Source organism: Danaus plexippus, chromosome 27 (assembly GCF_018135715.1).
Source record: "Danaus plexippus chromosome 27, MEX_DaPlex, whole genome shotgun sequence".
Lineage (NCBI taxonomy): Eukaryota > Metazoa > Arthropoda > Insecta > Lepidoptera > Nymphalidae > Danaus > Danaus plexippus.
The window spans coordinates 952190-977653 of NC_083555.1; the positions used below are offsets into that span (position 1 = coordinate 952190).

The window sequence follows — 25464 nt, forward strand, 5'->3', positions numbered from 1 at the left end:
TGTACTGTTTCAAATCCATCCCCGTAGTACGAAATAAATTTTAAATACTATGAAAACTTTAGAATGAATATCCATTAATCAAAATCAGCGAAACACATATGTTTCAACGGGCGGTGATTGTTCAATACTAGTTTATTTTAGTATACCATTATATTTACACGCTAAGGAAATGCACTCATAAAAAATATCTTTAAATAAAATGAATTAACAAACAAAGAGATCATTAACGCAAAATTTCATATTAAGCCCTTTTTTATAATCATCGATCGGATATAATTCAGTTAAAAGAAACATTTAAATTGTTATAATCATACGCACAAACCACAATTACCATTTAACAAAATTTTGTTTTCGTTGTATATAAAATCAATAATATAATTGTGTCACTGACCTACATTTATATCACTTATCACACGTTGGCACGAAATTATAAATATATGTATTGCTTAAAGAAATCATTCAAAACTAGTTAATTTTGTCAATAACCAAATGTAACTTCTGATATATTATTTTTCTAACCACCATGTTAAAATTTTTATAATACAAACTTAAAATCTTAACAATGGCGTCTAAAATATAAATTCGAATTTCGAGACTGACGTCACGGATTGCCATGACGTCACAGCACTTCTATCAACTATGGGAAATCAGGTTACCTACTTTACGGAGGCTTGCATTTACGTACGTATGACCTGCCCAAAAATAGAGCAGATATAAATAGACCTGGGCTGTGAATGCAAGCAACCTGCAACTGGGTTACACACACTGCAATGATTTGACCTATATATTTTTCAATGGTCGTAGCATGAACGGGAAGGCAGGACGGGCCTTCATTCAGTAACACTTGGAGTCCCGAGGCTAACGTGACCTAGTTAACGCTCTCTACCGGTTTGATATATAAAAAATACATTATTGAGACGTTGTACAGTGAGATTTTGTGATCGGACACTACAGTTTTCGCTCTTGGAATTAGTGTTTTTCTTAGTAACAAAAATTACTTAAGACTATGTAAAAAACCATGAAAACGATATAAAACATTTAAAAAACCCGCTGCATGAACATTTTCTGTGAATGTAAACGGCATTGGTCTTGAAGTGAATGGTGTACTGTGATTGGTCGATATTTGTGAAGTGACTTTTCCGACCAATGAGATAGCTCATCTTGTAGTCGCCATACTAACCAAGCGCCACCTGTCGCTCGAACTCGTCGCATTCATTGAAAACCCGCCCGGAGTGTTTTATTAACGCAGGCGCATTGAGGCCCAACAAAGGGCCGAAATAAAAACGGTTTGGAAGTGAAACTGATGTATTTATGTCTTAAAAATGGTGAAATCTGTGAAGTGGCGAGTAGAAATTAGGATATTCGACGTGTCGAATCATGACCGAGGCATCTGAAAAGTAAGTGATGTCTCTGTAACATTGTATGTGGAAGACGTGTTTCGCCCTGCACTAGGTAGGAAGGGCTTAACCCGGCCATTTTCTGAGCTAAGTCTACTGATTATGAGGCTTTTAGCGATTTCTGGAGCTCAATATTCCACAAACAAGCTCCAAAAGGACCCTCTGAGGCATTTACATGTTGTAATTCGTCTAATACTTACGACCGCCGCCCTTGGGTCACCCTGGTGTATAGGTATAATCAATGAGTTGATGTTCATTCACAATAAAGTACATAACTCCTTTCGGGGTCATTTGAAGCTGTCTCGTGCTAGCGCTCAATGAAATATACAGACGTTTACAAAAGTCGATTGCAGTATTGTATGAATGAAAATAATATGTTGGTTCAATATAAATATATATATGGTAGTATATATATATATATATATATATATATATATATATATATCAATGCAATCACCAGTTAACAATTTAAAGATCAGTTATAGATTAATTAATTAAATATATATTATATTTTTTTGTTATTTGATAATTATTTATATTTGATTAGCTGTGGAATAATAAAAAAGAAAAAAATATTTTATACATAGTACTAAAAAGGCTTTATATGATTAAGCCTTTTTATATTTAATTAACTTAAAAGGAGCAAAAATATTTCATCCAAAAAAAGTGACTAATTCTAAATTTGTATCAATACACCTATTATATTTTGTATTGTAATTCTGTTTTTACCCATTTTTCAATAAGTTTATTATTGATTTTTCATTTTTAGTATTAGCAAAACGTTATAAAAGATACAACAAAAATAAAAACAAATTAATTTTTCATTTGATCAATTTATAATATATAATTATTGTATTAAAAAATATTATTTTTCTTATGTTTCTATAGATTTCTTGAACGCCATAAAGATAAATTTATATGAAGGGCTGGGCAATTTGTTAACTTTTAACTAACTTTTAGTTAACTTTTAACTATTTGTTAACTTTTAAGCCACATATAGTATTAGAAGACAGATCATAAAGACACTAACATTTGCAAATTCTCAATGTCATATAGACCTACAAATTAAATATCTTTTACATGACAAATACCGAGTGATTTATTTCAATGTGATTATATTCAATATTATAATTTATATCTCATTTCTGATAATATCTGTATAACAAATTATTTTAAAAAATATCCAATAAAATCACTCATACACAGAATATATACATTTCAGTTGTCATAATATTTTTATACTAGGTTTGCGATACTGTCTTTGTTTGTAATGTGTTTTAATTTTCTTTACATGACAAAAATTTATCGAGATTAATTTTATAACTTTCTATGTTGGTATATTTTAGATATTAATAACATGACATATATAGTCATACATATGTATATATATATATATATATACTATGTATGTATGTATGAATATTTTTTGTCACCAAATTATTATTACTTCATTTTGAATTTAGAACTCATGTGTAGTATAAAAACAGCTGTTTGCTTGAAGTCTTGATATATTTGCCTATTGTTTTATAAATGCGAATGTATCTGTTATTAAACTCATAACTATTTGCCTTAAAATTATTCTAGTGTACTAAATAATAAATCCAAACAGATATCATTGTGTATATACTATAATATTAATTTAATTTAAAGTTGAATTTCATATTATCCAAATTGTTTCCAACTGTGAACGCAGCCGAAGTGGCTATTTAAGATATTTGATACTTCCTGTGGTACTTTAATTACGTTGCACGAATTGAGCTAAGTGGACGTTGACGTCATCCGCATGTCTGTATACTAAATATTACTCGGAAACTTAAACATTACACTTTAACAAAACATATTTCGGCTCAAAAATCTATATATTGAACGCTGCTGGCTTCAGAACCGTTTTGACGATGTAAATTGTTAACGTGATGTAGAGATGCGAATGTTCCGCGGTTATATGTAATGGTCTCATTGGGACAGGACAAACATACAAAATGAATTTTATATATCTTGCTGTAGCAATCACGTTAATCGAGTGAATACAAATAATCTGGCATAATTATTAAGAAACTTACGAATTACTATTTAGTTTTCACATTCATAGACTAATAGTACGTAGCGCAAATGAAAATCTATTGATATAGTTACTTAATGTACCTTTTTTTATATAAAAACGCCCCATAGTTATGTTTGACGCGGTTCTCTTCACACAATATCTCGTATGATTTATAAAAATTAAGAAAAAATCAATGTAACGTTAAAATTTACTGACAATTGGTTGATGAACAATGACCTTATCGGCCAGCACACGTTTATAAAATTAAATCAAATTCTAAAACTTTGAAATTAACTTCGTTTTATATACATATATAATGAATAAATCTTAATTCATTTTTAAGTTATAATTTAATGCACGAAGTATTAAAGTCAAATTTCACATATACAAGAAAAAGTACATCAATTTAGCTGATATAGCCATATACAGTAAAAAATTACAACTACCAGCGTTTCATTCATAAAACTACATTCATAACATCATGTGAGAAGTTTCGTGAATGTAAAACTGTTTGTCTTTAGTTAAACTATGAAGACTCGTGGTAGGTAAACTGACAGCAGAGTCTAACAAAGTGTACACATACTAAGAGATTTAATAGTGGACATTTGCAAAAATCTAATATTTAATTCGTCTAATTAATTGTTACAAATGTCTTACTTCCAAAGTCCTAACAGTCAGTTAGAATGTAATCATTTGTAAGAACCAATTTCGCGTATTTTTTAAAGAAGCAACAAGTGTTTGATTTACGTAAACTCGCTTTATAAGTACGAAGGAACATTCATAGTTAATTTATCTAGTACGAGTTGCACGTTTTTAATCGAAATACGATTCATTCATGAATAAAAAAAAAACGTTGAAATTATCATTTGCTGGTCGGAAAACGTAAAACTGTGCCAGGAATTCTCTTTAAGAGGCTTGTTTTGAACATAATAGGATATTTATGGCAAAAAATTATAATCAATCGTTTTTGTGAAATACAAACATTTAAATGAAACTATTTCGGATATACTACGCGGATTTTATTATTTTATTTTAAAACTACATAATCCCGACGTTTCGGTTACTTTTCAGCAACCGTGATCACGGGCAGACGAGATGTGATACAAACATTGTTATTATTGTTTAGATTGAAAATTAACAAACATCGTCTAACCATTAATTCCGTCAATACGATTAATAATATTATTATTTATATAATATCAATGTTTACTCTACAAACAGGACAAATATTAAGATATTTAGAAAAAATATTTCTCTTTATTTGTATATTTCGTGCATATTTATACAAGCACAAGAAATAAATACAAGAAAACTAAGTACATCTAATCTTAAATGTTTATAATAAACCTTACTATAAAATTGAAGTTTTATTGTCACTCTAGAATAACCCTTATTAACTCTACCAGAAACAACTGCTGATATAAATTTTATCTCATACAGTGGCTACCTGGTACGTGTTCGTGCTCAAGTGATGTGTAGGGATGAGGGCACGGGCGGGTGGATGGCGCTGGGCGGGGGTGGACTCGCCGACGTCATGGTGTGTCGCCGTGGACCCGGTAAAATCTTGGACTACCCTCCATACACACGCAATGAGCATGGCTTTTAAATATAGCTAATATATTCGGATGTACTACGCGGTTTAGTAAATATTAGTTCCATTTAAATGAATAATCACGAAAGTTTTGTTTTGACGTGCAGAAAACTGGATTGTGGAAAATACCTAGTTAAATAAAAATGGTTCTTATGTAACTGTCATATGGTTTAAATTGCTTCAGATAGATAACTAAGGAAATATCCATCTGAAAAGAGTACAAGTTTAGTCCAAGCTTGTGAATTACATTCACAATCACTGGTTTCCTGAATAACTTTTGTCCAGACAAGAAACTGAGTTTGCGAGCTTCGTAGATATAAAATAAACTCTTTCTAACCTTTACTACCCTCAAATCTTCTCCGTGCCGAAAACTAAGAGCCACACAACAGCACCAGTCTATTAATGCAGTCCATTATACCTAAATTAGTTACTCTACATATTATGATGCTCACTAAAATCTCATTTCTAAGACAGTTTGACACTGAAAATATCCACGAGAATGTAACTTGCATACATCGGCTTTTGCATTGATTCAATTAGTAAGTATTAAATTTGAAAAGTATCACGTGACCAACATACATACAACTTATTCCGTCCTCCGATATTGCTTGATCCTTATGTTGTATGTACACAGTGAAACCCAGGTGAAGTCGACAATATTCAGTCCAAGTGAAGTTTCTTCCAAAATCTGTAAAAGCTATGTGTGTATACTCACTGTATCTTCTTGAAGGTGGTCCGGATAGTGGCGACACGGCGTTGTCGGCGGCCAGCGTACTGCAGACAGAGTATTATATACACGGGCGAAGGATAAACGATAACACGGTGAGATATATGTTCTCAGTTAGGTTAGGTTAGGTTAGGTTTGTTAGGTTAGGAATACAAAAAAACGGATTGACTGTAGTGAAGTGTAGGTGTCTGTGACTGCTTATCGTTATTTTTATATCACCTTGTAGTTGACTGGGTCTAATATTCGTTATTTTATTCTTGCTTAGTTTCAAACCCTAAGGATTTCATCAAATTGATCAAAATTTGAATTTCAGAACACATTTCCACAACACGCCAGTAGGATAACGAGTAACGTAAAAAAACCAATCGTGCTATTGTTTTAAATTGATATCAATTTTACTTAAAGTAAAACTATACCTACATGGTGTTTTATAAGCGAGACCACACTGTTTACCTTCTAAGACCTGGATAACAACTGCTCGACTTTAACCTTCAAACCAAATCTTTACTACAACATCTATTGATATATATAAATAATTCCAACCAATTCCATAAAATTCCAGTTGGTATTGGACTGCACCGTGAAAGACGATTTCCATTACCACAAGGTGATGCCGACCTTCCACCACTGGGTGTCCGATGAGAAGCGTTACGGCCTCACCTTCCAAACGGCCGCAGACGCCAGACACTTCGACAAGGGAGTCAGGATAGCCGTCAATCATTTGTACCGTGAGTTCGTCTTACGCTAACCTTGCATATATAAGACGTGGGATTTGATTACTCTGTTCCGGAACGTCTAATAATTTATATAGAAATCAAATTTCCATAGATAATATATATATATAACTTTGTCGTATTTATAAAAGTCATATTAAGTTTCAATGAAACTAGTATTATTCGGATTTACTACGCGGATTTTATTATTTAACCGTGAACCGTTTAACCGTGATCACGGTTGCTGCAAAGTAACCGAAACGTCGGGATTACGTAGTTTTTAAATAATAAAATCCGCGTAGTAAATCCGAATAATACTAGTTTCATTTAAATGAATACTCGCGAAAATTTAAGATCTCATCATATTAAGTATGAATGCATAAGAAATGCATAATGTTATAAAAGTTTGTCTTGTAAACTATATGGCGTTTAAAAGGTTTACTCCTAAACGAATTAGAAATATGAAATTCAGTTATACAAAAGTTAAATTTACCTCACTCCTTATTAAACGAGAGAGGTTCTTGAAGTGTAAATTGCATTAAAACAAAGTTGAAAAAAAGCTGTTGATAAAGTTTATCTTGTTTCGATGGCTTAACTTTAGTCAATTTTTTTTTTAACCTAAATTCTTGCATCTTAATAAATAATTATGGAAATTTAAGTTGTTGTTGATTTCACAGAAAAAAAGCGCTTAAATGTCAAATTTATATGACAACAAAAGGTATCAAGTAGCAAAACCAGGACTCACATGTCGGGTTCCTGAAGGAATAATCTTAAATGCCTTAAAGCTCATAGCGGCTAACTCAATATTTGACATTAAGGTAAACCGTAATATTCAGGCTCATTACAAGCAAATAAGCTCATGTCTTAAGCTAAATTTGTAGGCCAAGAATTGTAGATATTCCAATTATTGGTGTATTTAATATATATGGCTAGTTGTTATATGTATTCTATGTTTATATATATGTGTGTGTGTCTGTGTGTGTGTGTGTAAAAAAATATATAACCTTTCAGGAAAACGGAATCTTCTCAAGCCGAAAGAAGACGACGAAGAGAATAATATATTTGAAGTGAGTGTTAATATAAATCTATATAAGTAATATTTTCTCACGCACAATGTACAGTGTAGCTTAGTATGAAGTCTGTGAGGCACTCATACATTAAGACAGTTATATACAGTCAGAAACAAAAAAATATATACCACTGAGAGGATCCTTACTCCGCTTAGTGTAACAACTCTGGCTTGTTAATTTTATCCTTAATTTTCCATTCACTTGCATATATAATTTTGTATTATTGTCTCAAGCCTTTATATGTTCGCAATTTGTTTCTAAACTTCATATAAAATTTATGATCTCCAGAGCTTATATGTTTTAATAAAACTGAACAATACTAAGACCAATACGGGATAACACAGACACAGTATAAATATAACGTAAACGTAAATAAATTAATAACAAATAATTTCCGCAGTGCCTGAACCTGCCCTCGGAGTCTCGTTCCAGCTCTGAGACGTCGACAGCATCGAGGAGAAGAGATGAACTGTCCCAGACACCGATACTGTCGGCGATCACGCTGCCGCAGCATCCGCTCACAGGTTTGTATGACGCTGTGAGATGAGACTTCAACGAGTTTTCATTTAAAGCAGTGGTTCCCAACCTTTTTCTTGACTAGGTACCACTTTGCATTCATTGTTGTTCGCATGGGAAGGAAAAATAAAAAGAATGACTAAGAAAATTAATTTTAATAAAAAAAACTCAATGTATTTTGTATCAACAAAAACATATTATTTAAACATGAATAAAATTTAAAATAGTTTTGAATTCGTTCGCCGACCACCGGTTGGGAACCGCTGATTTTAATGAAACTAATATCATTCGGATCACTACGCGTATTTTATTCGCATAAGATGACATCTCGTCCGCCCGCGATCACGTGCTGCAAAGTAAAAAATAATAAAAAAAAGTTAGTTTAGTTAGTTAGTTAAATATTAGTTTAATTTATAACATAACTAGCTAATTTAGAAGACTTTGTCAACATTAGCATGACAAGCAGAAATATATAACTAACTATGTTACGCCTCAGACTTAGAGGCTGTGAATAAGATTTTTTTGTGATTTTTACTAAGTATTTATTTTCTGTTTCGAAGAAACTTAATCAAAAGTATCCCATGTCAGTCACCTGCTCTCAAACTACCTCCCAAAGAATACATCCAAATCCATATATAATTGAATTATGAACTGACACAAATTTATTTTATATATATATATGTGTGCATGTGTGTGTTATTTCCAGATTCCCTGAACATTCAGTACGATGACAAGCTGGATGACTCTGATAATGATCGCTGTCCGTACGTTCATCTGTCTGCAGTAAGATATTAAACTTAATAATATATAAGATGTCATACTTATCACCAGTATTACAACATTGATTACAAGCGTAATATTAATATGATAAATTTAAATAAATAGAGAAGTAAAGAAATAGATTTAATTAATATATAAAGAGATTTTTTTTCTATTAATAATATTTAATTCATACATTATTTTAAGAATAAGAATACTATTTCTTTATGTGTATACATTAACATCTCAAATTACCTGTTCATAAAAATTGTATATAAATATATATTCAAGGTTCACGACTACACATACCCTCAAGTATGTCCCGGTGTCATCAGTTCGGAGAAGTCATCACCGAATACTAAACCACCGCTGCTTAAAAGGGACTCTGGTGCGTACTAAATGAAAATTCATTTTAACATATAAACGGACTTATATCTTTCAATAACTTTGATAATGTCCGTCTGTATGTTACAACATAGCTCCCCAACTATACATACTACATAGTACACACACAATTCGGTATTAAATATCAAAAATAAATAGACATACAGATAAAAGTTAACATAATACGCAAATAGTACGAATATAAAAAATATAAAGCCAAATAAAGTTATCAATATTAATATGAGAATTTATTTTCTATTCCTCAATGTATAATTTCTCATTTTCCACAAACATACTCACACGCATACGCACACACACAAACACACACACACACAGAAACACACACATATAAATAATTTTACATTAATCGCAATACTTTATTATGTGTTTCATTAATTCCAGGTTCAATTAAAAAGACCTACACAAGTCCACCTCTGCCTGATAAGAAGTTACCTCCGGAGGTGTTTCAAACCAGGCTCAAGTGTCGGTTAGTATCACAATGAGAAAGAGATATACATATACATATGATATAGCCAGCCGTCAACGCCGTTATCCGATCTACGTTACTGTTAAGTTTCATCGCTATCGGTTCAGTATATTTATATATCATAATATGAATGGTTCCAGTTACTGTCACGAGTGGTACTTGGAGAGCGCGAATCGCGCCGGTTCCTGCGAGTTCGCACCAGATTTGTGCCGCTCCTGTGTCGACGGGGTCACGTGTCTGAAATGCGCTCAGGTAAATATATATACATATATATATATGGAATAATATTAAATGATTTTTATTTTTAGCTTGCTTTAGTCTGTTATATCAATTGGTTTTGCAAAGTTTCATCAAAATTGGTGAAGTAGTTGTGAGATGGAATAAGCAACTGTCAATAAAATATCTCATCAATGGTGGCCTGGAGGTTAAAGGCCCGCCTCTCACACGTGAGGGTGCGGGTTCGAAACCTGGCAAGTACCAATGTGATCTTTCCGAGTCATATGTACTCTCTAAGAGTGTTTAAACACCGCTGACGGTCGGTGAAGGAAAACATCGCGAGGAAACCTGGTCTTATAATTACAAATTATAAGATTGAAGTCGCCAACCCGACTTGAGCAAGCGTGGTGATTAATGCTCTAACCTTCTCCATGTGAGAAGAGGCCTTTGCTCAGCAGTGGGCTCCGATAGGCTGATGATGTTTACATTTTTCAATAAATGAAATTATCACAGCAGAGATATTCTTTAGTTGTTCCTCACATTATTTTAATAATAAACAACTTCCAACCTGTATACACTGAATAGACGCACTTGTTAATGAAATGATTGTCTTTTACACAAAAAATTTACATTGCGTGGAGCCCTTCCGCACGGCAGAAGTGTAACTTCGTAATGTTGGATAAAAACAGGAAGTGGTAGAAATTTAATTTTAAGGAATTTTTTCGTGTTTCTTTAAGACAAACTTTATTAACATTTCTTAGAAGTGACAACTGTTTGCCCGCACGCGTTCGAGCGCCAAACGTTCCCTCTCTGTCTTTTTAAACCCCCCCCCCTCCACGACCGTTAAACGTTTAACGCAACCTTGTTGGAAGTCCCATAAGAGGTTTCATTTCAATAAGTTTTATAGCATTATATGTATAACCAGTGCCTGGTGTATCACTGCGCGTCCGACGGCGAGGGTGACTTCAACCCTCAACCGTGCGCGTGCGGCCCGACGGGAGACGCGTGTCTGCGCCGCTGGCTGGGCATATCACTCCTCAGCCTGCTCGTGCCGTGTCTGTGCTGCTACCCGCCGCTCGCGTGTCTGCACGGGGCCGCGCGCCGCGCCGGACTGACCGGCGGTGCCCACCGCCCCGCCCGCCACTGATTCATTCAGCCGTTCGTTCTTTCGTTCGTTCGTTCGATGACGCTCCCGTAGCGCGAGACAGGGCTCACTCGCGTCATGTCGACCGTCAAGTGAACGAATGAATATACAAATCGTTCAATTGGAGATTTTGAGACGGGACTCGTTTAAGTGTTTGTGTTTTATTCGTTCTATGTGTATCGTTTGAATCGAAACCAAAGTTAATGTATGAAGGGTTGCAACGCGACTCCGATGGTTGTTTAAATATGTATCGATATATAAATAAATAATCGTATGCAGATAAATGTTTTTTATTATTTGATTTTATCGATTATTGTAGGTGATTAAAAGTTTTATGATAATTGATAAGTATCGTGTAAGTTGTATGATTAAATAAATGGATTTACGTCATTATGTTCTCATGTGTAAATTACTGGGACTGCTCATTGTGTGTTGCATAGGAAATATCATACTGTGTTATAAATAAAATGATTACACATTATAATATTTGTTATAGTCCTATCGTAAAACTGTTCATCGTATTGTATTTTCCACATCCGGTCACAGGATTCATCATTCCTATTATCATTGTTTTTGTTAACATAGAAGAATTAACTGTTTATTTGTTGAATTTTAACTGTTGCATTGTTTATTATCTTTATTACTAATGCAGCGTTATAGAAACATGTCCTCAGTTTAATATAAACCAGGATGTCATCTAGTAGAATTACTAGTACAACTTTTATAGATAACAAACATAGTGTTAAGTGAATAATCTGTTAAATTTGTATATTATTACATAGATAATAAGGCAAATATAAATAAAACCATAATGTCACTTATTTAACTTAGTTTATTTGACAGTATAAAATTATATAAAATAATAAAAAATCAGTAAAAAATAAATATATTTTTTTTTTCTTTTCGCCTATTTACAAATCATAAAATTATAACAACTACGTATTACTGGAGGGTAAGTTGATATCAATTTATTTCCAGGCCAGATCTGCTCAACCACACTTTATAATTAAATACAATCCAATCACTTTCTGGCAGATAACTTTACTTTAAATGTAATAAAAAAAAAATATACTAAGAAAAAAGTATACAAAGTTTTAAGACGTATAAAATTCCGAAAAATGTATAGTTAATTGTTATAACATGAACAATTACGTCTAAAGTAATAATTAATGGGCGCAATTTATTTAATAAAGTTTACAAATGAGATGCATTATATCAAAAATGCCATCGAACGAGCTGGTAACGACAAATTTCGTATTGAATATCAACAAAAGTATTTAAATAATATAAATGCGAAAGTAAACATACAGGTTAATGATATTTTATCCCGCCTCGATGAATTTGACAGTTCGTTGAAACGTTCGAAAACTTGCGCCTGTGTTATATTGTAAAGTTGCTGTGGTTCAGGATCTTCTAAGATTGGAGTGAAATCGGTGTAATCCGATGTCGAGAGTAAAATTTTTCCGGCTGTAATTAATATACAGTACATTAAATACACATGTGAATTTATTAAAAACAGCTCACGTGTGGCCTTCTTAGCCATAGACTATAGAAAAAAGTATCTATGCCCAAAATTTTAAGTTAATTTGAAATAGTATAAGATTGTTTACCTCCAGGCTCTGTAGCGAAATGTAGAACAGCGGAAGGCTTACTCCATCCAAATCTAGAAGATTTAAAAATTTACTATATGCATTACAGGTTAAATTTTATATTATTTATATTTCCTGTGACATACCTATTTCTAGACGTGACCACCGCCTCATAGACGGTAGACGGAGTTAAGCCTCTGACGGAATAAGCGGCGCTGTGTATTGGACCTGAATATATTAGATTTTAATAATTATGCTAAAGATAAATAACAATGATTTACGAAACAATTATATAATAATTTCAATCAGTCACTCATAACGTTCTTTACATTATATGAAACATTACCGAAAACCATTTAATTACTAAATGACAAATTACATAAGTGGACTATTCTTGAACTTTTTTGTGTTACAGATATTAAGTCAAAGCTTAATGAAACATTAAGCAACCTTACTTGAACGTATCAAAAGACTAAATGCAAGAATTTTGTATATATATTACTGACCTCATAATATCATAACGTATTCTATATTTATAGGTTAAGCATGAATATTTAAAAAATCACAAAATCAGACGATTTGCACTTTATTTTTTATATTTTTTTTATTTTGCTTAAAAAGGTACTAATAAGCTGCAAAAAAGTGTTTCAATTTGACATTTCTAAATCACAGCTGATATAAGACTAATAACTGGTAGTCTAGGTATATATTAGGTAGTTAACATACCTTCATTAGAGTCTCCCGGTACCACGATCTTTGACCAGACGTTTGGAGTCTCGGTCGTTATGAAGTCCGATTCCGTGGTAGCGGGACGACCGTAGTATGGACGAAGCCAAAGATTATACTCTGTGTTTTAAGTAAGTATACAGTTTGCTTATAGAACTAGTTTTAAATATTAACTTAATAAGGTAGATTTTTTTATTCATAAACTTTAAAAATAATGGAATTTCTAAACTGAAGGTATACTCGTACGTTGACAGTAATGGTAAGTACACAGATTAAAATCAAAAAATATTCAAAGTTGTCAAATAGAAATAAAATAATATTTTGGATCACAGAAACATGTTATTTTCATTATATAATTATGCGACGGTAATTAAAAATTTTCGACACCTGTTTCTTTTATTTTGCTTTAGACAGATATTATCTGTGGTGAGGACATTTTTGACACTGTCAAACATCGTAATTACAATATTTATTTTTCTTTTTTTATATTTATCATACTACCTATGATATTGGAGTAGCTATCAACTTCCCACAGCAGTGTGTAACTTGTTGCATCTGCTTTGTTTAGAGAGGGATCCACTTTAAATGACGCGGTATTTGGAACACCTGGAGAATGAGAAGGTATTTATCTAGTTTTATTATAAGTCTTACGATAAAATAATAAGATTTTCGTATGTTACTACGCGTTTTTCATTATTTTAGAATCTAAACTTTCATCTCGTCTGCCCGTGGTTGCTACAAAGGAACCGAAACGTCGGGACTATGTAGTTTTAAAATAATAGAATAAAGTGTAGTATATCAGAAAATATTAATTTATTTAAATGACGCGAAAATCTTAGCATTGTCTTACAAGTTGATTTTAAATTTAACTTCAGAATAAAGGTGACATTTTTGTGCAACGTAATAAAATATGGCGTAAACTGAATATGTACAAATTTTATTTAATTACTGTAAACATTCTGTAAAAAAATAATTTACCAATAAGATAAATATATTATTAAAATGAGTGGACTTTTTTACTACCACATAAATATTAAACATTTGTAATTTTTTATCATGTTACTTTATATGTGTATAAACGTATATGTTTAAAGAGATATAAAATTATTTAAAAACAACTTATATTAACATACCCGTCAATTTGAACGAAACATCGGCCATACCGAGACTATTCTCAGCTCTGAAGGTGTAGTTACCGAAATCAGATTTCCGGACGCTCCTAAATATTAACTGATGGACATTGTCCTTAACCATTATTATAATTCTGTAAAAAAAAAACATACGATTGCGTTAAATCAATGGATAAATCGATGTATCTAAAATAATTTACATCGTAAACGTAGTTAGGGACTGAGATGTAGTGAATAGATTATAGTAACTAAACATACTTATTAACCATTATAGAATATGTAACCTACTTTTGTACCTATTTAATGTACGATCTATTTGAAATAAAGGCAGTATCTACTCAGCAGTCTCGGCTTTCATTCCTCTCTCAGGGCACCCCATTACAGACATCGCAAAACTAACGAAAAGTACAGTAATAGGATACGTGAAGAATATTCTTGAAAGATTTTATTTAAACAATTTATTTCATTTTTCAATAAAACCTTTTCCTCGCTATGTATATGAGTGCTTCTATTTCATTTTTACATATGGACATCTATGTATACTAGTTTTTGCCCGCGATCTTATCCGTATGAACTTCAGCATTGAACTCAGAGAGAGATATGAAGCGTGTTGAAATGATATATTGTGTGTCACGTGTTTTCAGACACAATACCGAAAAATGAATTACATCCTGTCTTATTGTAATGTCCAATCTACATCACTGTAAAGTTTAATCAACATCCGTTTAGTAATTTTTGTTCTAAAACGTAACAAACGTCCATAAATTCGTACAAAGTTTTACCTGTCGTCTGTCCGAACTGGTTTTCCATCTCTGTACCAGGCCGTGCGAGCTGGGGGTGCTGCAAACTCTAGCTTGGACGCCAGCACCGCTCTCAGCCCTATAGCCGTATGAACGAAACTACGAGATGTAGTTACTACTGGAGCGTCTATTGATAAATAACTTCAACAATTACTATATATGTAAAGATTAATTTTTGCGGATAGCTAAGTCTTTATCATTGATATTAATAAAGGTAATAAAATGTTTATATAATAATAGCCTCAGTTACCCTTTATATGTCAGTTATCGGCCAGCGAAAGTCAAATCAAAATCGGTTTATCTGTTTCAAACATAAGACGGAACAAACAATGTCATTTTGGTCTAACATAACCCATTTCTCTTCGTCTTTCGAATAATTTCATTATCAAAACTTATACTAAAGTATTATTTACTTATGTTTTAAGTCATATCTTACGATTAGTACAAATACATTTTCAATTAATACAAATTCTTTTTTATGAAGTACATATGATTGTATGTTGGGTATCTGCTGATTATTTCCTGTAATCCACTGATATGACCTTGTATTATAACTGTTATTGCCGCTGTCATGGGGTCGCCGACGCCATTGGTTGCTGTACACTCGTACACCCCAGCTAGAAGACGGTGTTCAGCGCGGAACCGAATCCTGGACCTGTGTTCCAGTAGCGCCATGGACTCTCCCTGGTATATGACAATAAACAACTTTAAAGTACGGAAATTGATAATGGGTATAGAATTTAGTAGACTGACAGCGCCATCTGTTGTCTGTGTTGCCGTACCTCATACAGAATACAAATTTCATTGACGTACGTAACAACTACACCGACGTTTTGCAAATAATTATAGTCTGTGAATTATTCTAATGTCTGTGCTACATTGCTCGATGATTCTATCATCTATGAAATCAATGAACACAGACCAGTTTAGTGAAATTAAACTGGCCCGTGTTAATTTTTGTTTTAACGTTATTGTACAATTTGTATTGATTAAACCTCATCGAAAACGACTGGATATAATATATTGGAAACTATTTTTTTTTTGCTGACGAAAATTTGCCACGTCATAGTTATGAGCCAGTTTCTTGAGCTTTACTCTCCAACTTAATTATTTCTTAAATATTTTCTCTTACATTCTTCTTCCAATTGACGATAGGAGTAGGTGTCCCAGTCGCCTCACAACCAATGTCAACGTATTCACCTTTCTTGACTTCCAAATAACCTTCTTCAGGTATTGTCCTCACTATTGGAGCATCTGTCAATCACAATTTTGGTTATAATACCATCAAATTCTTTGAATCAGAAGAGTGATAAGGAAATATTTATCAATCTTTTATGTTTTTACGTAAATAGAAAGAAAAACCGTTCTCTAAAATGTACAAAACTTTTCTTAAATCGTGAAGAATAAAGAATTACATATACATATTTGGTTCTATCATAGACCCAAGAGACGTTACGATTATAGCTGAGTGATCTCATAAAACTTACATTGAACCTCGATGGCGTGTGTCTGTCTGACTGGACCCAAGGGCTCTGGACGAATAACCTGGTGTACGAAAAATATGAGATCAATCCACCCATACAAATTGTCGCGTTCACAGTAGAGAGGGCACTAGAACGATCACTTTATAAAACATAAGTGTTGTTTACAAAAAAAAAAAAAAGATTTTCGTCGCTTTGCTTTACTTGATGTTAAAATTTTGCAAGAGTTTGTAAGTGTCCAGAGTCACTTATCCTACATACAGTTGCAACAGGAGATCATAATCTATTTTTATGGTATTTATCAAAAATGGATGGTTAATATTGTCGCATCTTAAATAATTCGCTATAACTTTCTGTCAGAGTTGCGTATTAAACTTAACGAGAGGTCGTACAGAATACGAGTGTTATACCGCGGGAACTACCCGTAATTCCGGGATAAATTATAGCCTATATTTTATTCTGATGAGTAAGCTATATTATTGTGAAGTTCAATCAAAATCCGTTCAGTAGTTTTTACGTGAAAGAGTAACAAACATACATCCATACTTACAAACTTTCAATAATACAACAACAACAACAGTGAGATAGGATAATAACCGTCATTTTTGGGATTCTGTATACCTGGTCAGTTTACTTAAACTGGATACTTATACAAATTAAACGATCGTAGTCTTTCAGGTCGTTTTTCAGAGAATCCTTAAATTTTAGAAAGTTTCTAAAAAATATTGTTGTAGAGACTATAGGTACATAGCTATTATACGATTTAAAGAGATTTCGAGAAATATTTTTAAGCAAATTGCACGTTATAACTTTCAAGAAATTAACATGACATTTTTTTAAATCTTTCTTTTCTTTTCTATATTTGTATTCTGATACAAATATTTAGTGAGCGGCAATTATTATGTGACTTCCTAATAAGTGACTAAATGCATAATTAAGATCCAAAGAAGGGTTCGCCGCCATATTCATTTCCGCTACAATTGTCATTGAGATGACAGATAACTACTTATAATAAAACAGAAGAAGCCCTCATAAAAAATATGTAAGATATAGTTTTTATAGTCTGTAATTTGAATAAAATCTGTGGATTTGAGACTATAAACTGGTAGGATAGCAGGGTTGTTTTATTTGCTTATAGCTGATTTGTCAATTGTCATAATTAACCTAAGTACCACAGATCAAACATTTTTATTTTTAATCTAGACAAGAAAAAACACAAAGGTTAAAGATGCTAACAATAAATAAAATGCTAGATTAATTCCATTACTTTTATTATATATATTAATTTTGCATAATATATGGATATATGAAGTCATTTTTATCTTTAAAAAGAACTTTTTTTTTTACCTGTGGCTTCCCTCGCACTGGAATCGTGGAACATGTTGTCAATGTCAAAGTTTTTATTTGTTGGACAAATTAATCCGTTGCTTTACGTTCGTAGTTTGATAATTATTTATCTTTCGTTGACAGTTTATAATGACAGTTTAATAAGTATGCTCGACGCAAGTTCGCAGTTCTTCATTAATCTCCACACATTATTATATTAACTCGTAGTACAAACTTATGCGTATCATTAAGATGTCTACGATTGCCAGGAAATTTTTTGTATGAATTAATAAAATAGGTATTTTAATTATTTTATTAATTAAAAAAAAATGTTATGTCTGCTTGTGATATAAAATTCACAGCTTTAGAATTTTACTACTAGGTATATAACTATGTAATGTAACAACGAGTAACTCGGCTACAATTTAGCAGGCCTCAAAAGAGCAAGTCGTTAACTCATAAATTCTATTAATCCGTCAATTAAAGGACGATTTTCAAAATAATTTTTAAATGTACGGATATACCTGAAGTTGATCCCATGTCACCAAGTCGGGGTCTGGCGGAGGAGTCGTCGAGAGGTAGATAGAACTTCAAAAGTATGATGACGTGTGCTTCAAAGAGGATTTACTATGCGGGCAAGCTCGCTAACAACAGCTGGTTATTTTGTATTAAAATGACATTTCCATATTAAATAAATTTCAACCTTTTAGATGATAACGTGTTAAAAAAAATATATTTCAAAACGTTCTGTAACAGTTGTATTATTTTATATAATAAAGATTTTTTTAATATAATATTTATCTAATAAGTAAGTAATTTATATGTACCAGCGCACGTAATGGCTCTAGATACGGGTTGAACATCGCAAAACACTTGGGAAAATTGCTTGATTGTGTAATTGCTCAGTTTGAACGCTCAGTGTAGTGCTGGGATCGAAGATGTTCGATAAAATGTTATTTAAATATATAAAAAATAAACATATTTTATCGGAACTCTATTTTTCATATAATTCTTAATCAATCAATGAATTCGTTAATGAAATGTTACGCTGACTAGATAAATAGTAACATTCAAAATTAATTTTATATGCATATAAATTAAAAAAAAATTAAGTATAAAACTATATTTAATCTGTACTACAATTGAAGTTTTTAGTCTGTTTTTCATGATTTTCCTAGAGGCAAATTCTAAATGGTCTATTTTCATTTGAATACATTTGTCAAAAAAACATTTTTTATGACTGAGATAGGGATGACAAATGATTTTTTTAAAATTATCGATTGCGATGAACGTTTAGTTAAAGTTTGTGTTTTAGTTAAAGTTTGTATTTTATAGTTATATTGCTTGTACATCACTACTATCAAATTACTTAAATTGAGATCTAAAGAAACCCGCTGTAATTGTTGTTACCAAAAAAGTATTGCATTGAAACTATTTTTAACTCGTTTAATGAAATTGTTTGGCTTCAATAAAACCATAACAGATCCCATTTAAGATTATTGTCACTAAGACGCTCAATGAAAATAAGGTTTAAAAAATATTACGTGGCAGTTTAAAAGTTACTAGTGATACAGATATGGCAGAAAAGTCGTTAGTCGTTCATAATAAATTGGTTATTTCAAGTTCATATTAAAAAAGAAATGTCATTTTGTTTGACGTTTCGTGACAACACACACACACTGAGGAATCATCACGGATTGATGTATATGTGTGTGTGTTGGGCATGGTAGTGTTTGTTATATTAATTTTAATAATACAATATCTAATATAATATGTCTAAGACATATTATATTATGAAATAACTTTGTGCAATTCTTCTCCATGTAAACTTTGGCACACGTTTATCAACTCTCGCAATTATCACAAAATACTTTTTGTTTCAGACTATTTTTTTATCCCCAATTTATCGTTCAGAAACAGTTGGCTCGCATTTTATATTGTTGATATCTCCCAAACACCTTTATTTATAACTATTAATGTCCACACAAAACGTTTCTAAATTTAAGGTCTTAATAAATTTATACTGTCTATTTTCAGTTGACTTTGGAATACTGTAAAAAAACTGATTCATTATATTATGTAATATACATATTCTTAAAAATTCTTGCTTTTCATATAGCATTTAAAAATAAATCACATACAATTTATACTAACATATAAGTGAAGATTTCATTCATACAGCTAACATTGTTGTTAAGATTAACGTAATGACAAAGTATGATTGACAAGTGATAACTTTTCTTCTATTCACAATAGACAGCTCTGAAAAGTTTCTCAATTGAACCTAAAATATTATGTCAATACTGTTAATTAAACAATTTAATATCTTAGACATCAATTGTGTCAGATTAAGACAATACGTTGTATTATTGTGGACATGACCTCAACAACTATGGTTGTTGTAAAAATAAATGGAGTATAAACATGACATAATCTTTATTTCCAGCAAAAAAAAAACTCTATTTGACACTGTTCAGTGATAATTTCTGTTTAGTGTTTATAACTAAAGGTTTCCTGTGACTTTGACATCATATCGTCACATTTTTATAGTTTTATACATACTTTTTCTCGATTTTTAAGTTGTTGACGATCTGTCTAACTCGTCACTACACCCCTCCCATTTAAAAATTATGTTGACAATCGTCCTTTATTAGTAATAATGTAATAAATATTAAGTATTAAGGATTACACGTCTTAATTTTTCTAATAGGTGTGTTAGAGTTATATCGTTTAAAATTTAGTTAAAATTCAGTTTAAAAAAAATCACTAATTTTTTAAGCTAAGATAGTCATACACAATGTATTTATCAATAAAACATATTAAATTCTTAATTTGATTGGATAATAATATAAAGAAATCTTGTGAAATTGAAAATAGCATTATTCTGACAAAGATCATTAAAAACCTATAAATTCAGTTTTATTCCGTCCTGTTAAATCTGAAAGAGTTCTATTATATTAAATCTTCTGTTCTTACCTCGCAAGTGTAATCTGCTGTGTCGTCTGCTATCAAACCGTCGACCTGGAGACTGTAGTTGGCGTGCATCCTTGTACGAAGCGGCAAAAGGCGGTTAGGATCCGCACTGTCCCCGAGGAGTGTTGAATCTTTATACCAGAGAACTCTTAATTCGCCATCTAAATGAACATTTTTTAGTTATACAACATTACTATCATCAAATCCGTTAATTAATATTTATTTAAAGACTAACATAATCATCAGCGTCGATTTTCCATTGTTTATAATATAAAGAGGGAGAAGAGAGAGGAATCATCTAAAGGTGATCACGGGCAAACGAGTTGAGTGTAAAACAACATTCCTATCTCATAAACATTCGCATCTCGCCCGCCCGTGATCACGGTTGGTGCAAAGTAACCGAAACGTCGGGATTATGCAGTTTAAAATACTCGTAGTAATCCGAATAATATTAGTTTTATTTAAATTAAATTGAACATTTTTGTAAAAATAGAAATGATTAGTATAAATTGGCGTAGTCACTACGTAAATAGCATTAATAGTAAATGATAAGATTCATGAATGAAAAACTATTGACATACCGTTTGTAGTACGAGAACATGAACTTGAATTGAGCTGATGATAATCTTCAACAATTATCTATATTTATAAAAGAAAGTTGTGTTAGTTACGCCGTTTATAAGTTAAGAACAGCTGTAGGGATATGCTTGAAAATTGGTGGGGAGCTAGCTTAGAACCAGGAGACGGACATACGATATTTAAATCTATTTGATGGAAAAAACAAAAAAAATACTTAATAAATTCCAATATCTGGTTATATTTTGCCTCTAGGGCGGAATAGAGTTCCCCCGGTCAGCTACACATATATTACTAATGCCAAAATTAACGCGGACGAAGTCGCGGGCAAAAACTATTACATAATATACAAGAACTTTAGTTGTATTAACACATTCACTGAAAGTAACGTTTTTTTATCAACTTCTCATACTTACTAGATAACGCCCTTCCCTTTATTTCCAAGTTAATTAATAGATCTGCTTCAATTATATTTTTAGGTTATATCCCATCATTACATCTATCTAAATACAGAGTTTTATCTAAACCGGCTCGGCAGTTATAAAAAGGAGCACGTTGAAACAAATACAAGAATGTTACGATTGAATACATTATTGTAAGTTTAATTAATTCAAATATTTAAAGACAAATTCCTGTAATGAATGTCTTAAGTACCAGCCTTAAGAGTGATGATGATCTAAGTGACATTTTTAATACTTATACGGAATCTTGATGAAAAATTCTTTTAACTATTTCACTGTGTACAAATGTACAAATTTATAAGAATATACTTTTATTGTTAGTAATTCGTTCAGAATGACGGTAGGGGCTACAATTGGTACACAAAGATTCGAATCTACGCTCTCTTCCTGTTGGTAATAAACGTTCATGTACATCACGCTTACTATAAGTTTGCACCGTCACACTACATACGATACGTTTCCCGTTTCTCAATCATATTTAACTCCAATGCAAAGATGTATCAACGAGCTACTGTTATCGCTGCGTCCGTAGTGCCACGGGGCAACACCCCGAGTAAGGACACCGTCATTGGATATGGTATCAAACCTTTGAATTTTCATGAAATCATATTATAACTTTATTATAATTATTTTATTCTAATATTTTATATTATATTTTTTAGCTTTTTTTATCTTTCTTAATCTTAAATAAAGAAAGCTTTCGTGTTGATTGAGACAAGAAATTCAAGAAAACAATTAAAGTATTATATCTTTAATTGACCTCAATCAATCGATCGTAATTTAATAAAGATATTGCCATGTATAAAATCATATCTTCAGTACAGTAAATATTTGAGTTTCAAAAAATCCTATCTAGCTGGCATTATGGACAGTTTTTTTTTAAAACTAAACAAGAAAACGCTCTTAATGTAAAAGATAAAGATGGGACGTTATTAGAAGTTTTAGATGGCATCACCAGTCTAACGATGGAATCCATATTTATTAGAACCGCTTCTGACATCACATTAATTAATAATTAAAACAGTTCACCAGCTCCCCACCTGCAACTCATTTATCTTGACACCAGCTCCAAGATTAAATGTATGTTTTTAAACTGTATGTATTTTTAATAAACGATTAAATTGTCGGCTTCTAACCGCAAAACAATTTGAATTATTCCGTCAAATTTGTCTATGACCAGTGATCTTTGATTTGTGGATTAAAAAAAATAGGTTGAATAATTTGAAAGTATTTTTTTTTATTCTATTTTTCTGTCGAAATACCTAATGATAGCGTAAATTTCTCACGGTCGTATCACAAACACAATATGCGTTCGTTTCCTTTGTCACATTGTCGTTTAATTCATGACATATTGTAAATTACTATTCGCGCTGATTACCGACAGACAATGATTTTTTAGGTTAAATGTACATTTAGTACGAAATCAATTTCGATGTTTAAAAATTATTTTTTTATTATAAAGGAATAACAAATAAGATTATTATATACAAATATAAAAATAATAACTCTTAAGAATTTAATCAAATTCTACTTTAAATTGTTAACGCATGGTTAGTACAGATAGTTAAAATGCCACGTAACCAATATAAATAAATACGGAAAATAGTATAATTTAGTAAATTGGTTCTATAAAAACATCTAATTTTCTCATCCCGTAGAACCCATAAAAACTTAGTTTGCTGTGACGTCGTAAAACGTTGGACCTTAAAGTAAATTACTTAACCATAGACAACGACTGGTTCAAACATTACCAAATTATAGTATAAGATATTTGTATAGATGTATTCAGTTTGTTTAAATTTAAGGCACATTACACACTAACAGACAGTATCTTACGTTTTTCTAATACTATGGCTTCATTCGCACTGGAATAGTGGAATATTTTACTGTTGTCAACGTTTTTATTTATTGGACGAATTATAATCTTGAGTTTTGTGGGCGAGGTAACACGAAGGAGTTTGTCAAATGGAATAAAGGCGTTTTTTTAATGATATATTTTTTTTTAAACTTCTTATATTTTTACCAGCGCCTAGAACAACAAAAATATACACAAGAATCCAAACAACTTAGTAAGTATACAGAAACTTTATTACAATCACAATAAAAATTAATTGACACTTATTTGACAGTTACATTAAAAAAGGTTTAAGTTGAAAAGTTATGAAGGAGTATAAATATGTCTTTATGTGTAATTATAAATGTAACATTATTTTCGTTATATTATAATAACATTAGTTTCATCCTTATTGTTTATGCTTTTTGTAATAATTACGGTACACAGATTTATGTATACAATACTATAGAAGAAGCACTTAGAACAAGACGTTTATTAACAATAATAGCTAAAAAATACTTTATTCAACCACGAAGAATTATCTGTGGGTGGGCATTTATTCAATAAGTTTGAATTGTTGAAAAAGGTTCAGCATTTACACTACAATACATAAAAATAAAAAAAATATTAATAATTTCTGTTTTTCTAAGAATTTAGTATGTTTTTTGTCTCTTAAGACAATTATGTTTGACAAAATATAATATTAACAAAAATATTTACATTCCTAATAAACATTTAAAAAAAAACAAACAAAATAATAACGAATACAATTTCAATTATATCCTTAATATATAAATAACAAGAGCTACAAAAAACTTGAATCATTTGATCTCTAACGTCGTGTCAAATTTTTATTCACGAGTTAAATAAAATTAATTGTATACAGCCTCTTTACAACAACATAATAACTATTTAGATTTTAATGTTCGGCATAAAGGGTGTAAATCAGATAAAAAAAAAACAAACGTGCTTTACGCCTGCGCGGGCGCATTTTATTTATTTTCATGCAAATCAAAAACATCTGAATGAAATATCGAATAAAAGCTGTGAATATTTTTAATATTTTTTATATATTTTCAATATAAATTATTTCTCTTACCTTCATGATTAACGTAACAAGGCAACAACACGCTGTCATTTTCGTAAGTCTTGACCACAACTGGTACACTTTTGAAAACTTTTTCACTCAACGCTAATTTTAAAACAAAAATAAATACAAATTTACATATTATATCCATCTTAAAATTCATTGCAAAAGTATCTCTCTTTTATTTCTATATCCCGTATCTTTTATTCCTAAATAAATATATTTTTTCTACTCGTGTGTTTAATTTTTATTTACTAATAAGATATTTAATTTTATTTTAAGTCCGCGCGCGTTAGCCACTGAACACGTCTGCGCATACGCATACACTGAGCTTTACATTAATAAGCTACAGACACACTGAGTACATGACATTGGAATTAATCAATACTATTCAATATTTTTTATTATTTAGTAGAAGATTTATCCAAACAATTGA

General features: G+C 31.4%; 2 protein-coding genes and 1 long non-coding RNA gene across 3 annotated transcripts; 1 reads left to right on the plus strand and 2 right to left on the minus strand.

Annotated features, from left to right (window-relative positions):
• Window positions 1-1187: 1187 nt before the first annotated feature.
• On the plus strand, window positions 1188-11329 carry LOC116775498 (sprouty-related, EVH1 domain-containing protein 1). The gene is made up of 11 exons (XM_061525054.1): window positions 1188-1397; window positions 4879-4994; window positions 5760-5851; window positions 6319-6484; window positions 7481-7536; window positions 7940-8063; window positions 8762-8838; window positions 9106-9202; window positions 9601-9685; window positions 9826-9937; window positions 10827-11329. Exons 1-11 carry the CDS (start codon window positions 1378-1380, stop codon window positions 11046-11048), a joined length of 1167 nt encoding a protein of 388 aa, XP_061381038.1. The 5' UTR covers window positions 1188-1377; the 3' UTR covers window positions 11049-11329.
• LOC133319723 (uncharacterized) lies at window positions 8192-10465 on the minus strand. The gene is made up of 2 exons (XR_009753246.1): window positions 10326-10465; window positions 8192-9922 (listed from the first exon to the last, which is right to left on the minus strand). It is a non-coding gene; the product is annotated as an uncharacterized LOC133319723 (long non-coding RNA).
• Window positions 11330-11859: 530 nt separating the features above from the next.
• LOC116775495 (neuronal growth regulator 1-like) lies at window positions 11860-25368 on the minus strand. Its single transcript, XM_032668375.2, has 12 exons — window positions 25041-25368; window positions 21074-21231; window positions 16778-16835; window positions 16423-16544; window positions 15833-15974; window positions 15273-15417; window positions 14494-14624; window positions 13862-13966; window positions 13361-13480; window positions 12781-12862; window positions 12656-12708; window positions 11860-12512 (listed from the first exon to the last, which is right to left on the minus strand). Exons 1-12 carry the CDS (start codon window positions 25189-25191, stop codon window positions 12310-12312), a joined length of 1470 nt encoding a protein of 489 aa, XP_032524266.2. The 5' UTR covers window positions 25192-25368; the 3' UTR covers window positions 11860-12309.
• Between the last annotated feature and the right edge of the window lie 96 nt (window positions 25369-25464).

Bases quoted from the DNA above. Each gene is read 5' to 3' on its own strand.
- LOC116775498 (XM_061525054.1), top strand. From the start codon at position 1,378: ATGACCGAGGCATCTGAAAA. The intron at 1,398-4,878 runs GTAAGTGATGTC...TATCTCATACAG, and splicing joins ATGACCGAGGCATCTGAAAA to TGGCTACCTGGTACGTGTTC. The intron at 9,938-10,826 runs GTAAATATATAT...ATGTATAACCAG, and splicing joins CGTGTCTGAAATGCGCTCAG to TGCCTGGTGTATCACTGCGC.
- LOC116775495 (XM_032668375.2), bottom strand. From the start codon at position 25,191: ATGAATTTTAAGATGGATATAATATGTAAATTTGTATTTATTTTTGTT. The intron at 13,967-14,493 runs GTATGTTAATAT...CTCATTCTCCAG, and splicing joins TGTTTCGTTCAAATTGACGG to GTGTTCCAAATACCGCGTCA. The intron at 12,709-12,780 runs GTATGTCACAGG...TAAATCTTCTAG, and splicing joins GTGGTCACGTCTAGAAATAG to ATTTGGATGGAGTAAGCCTT.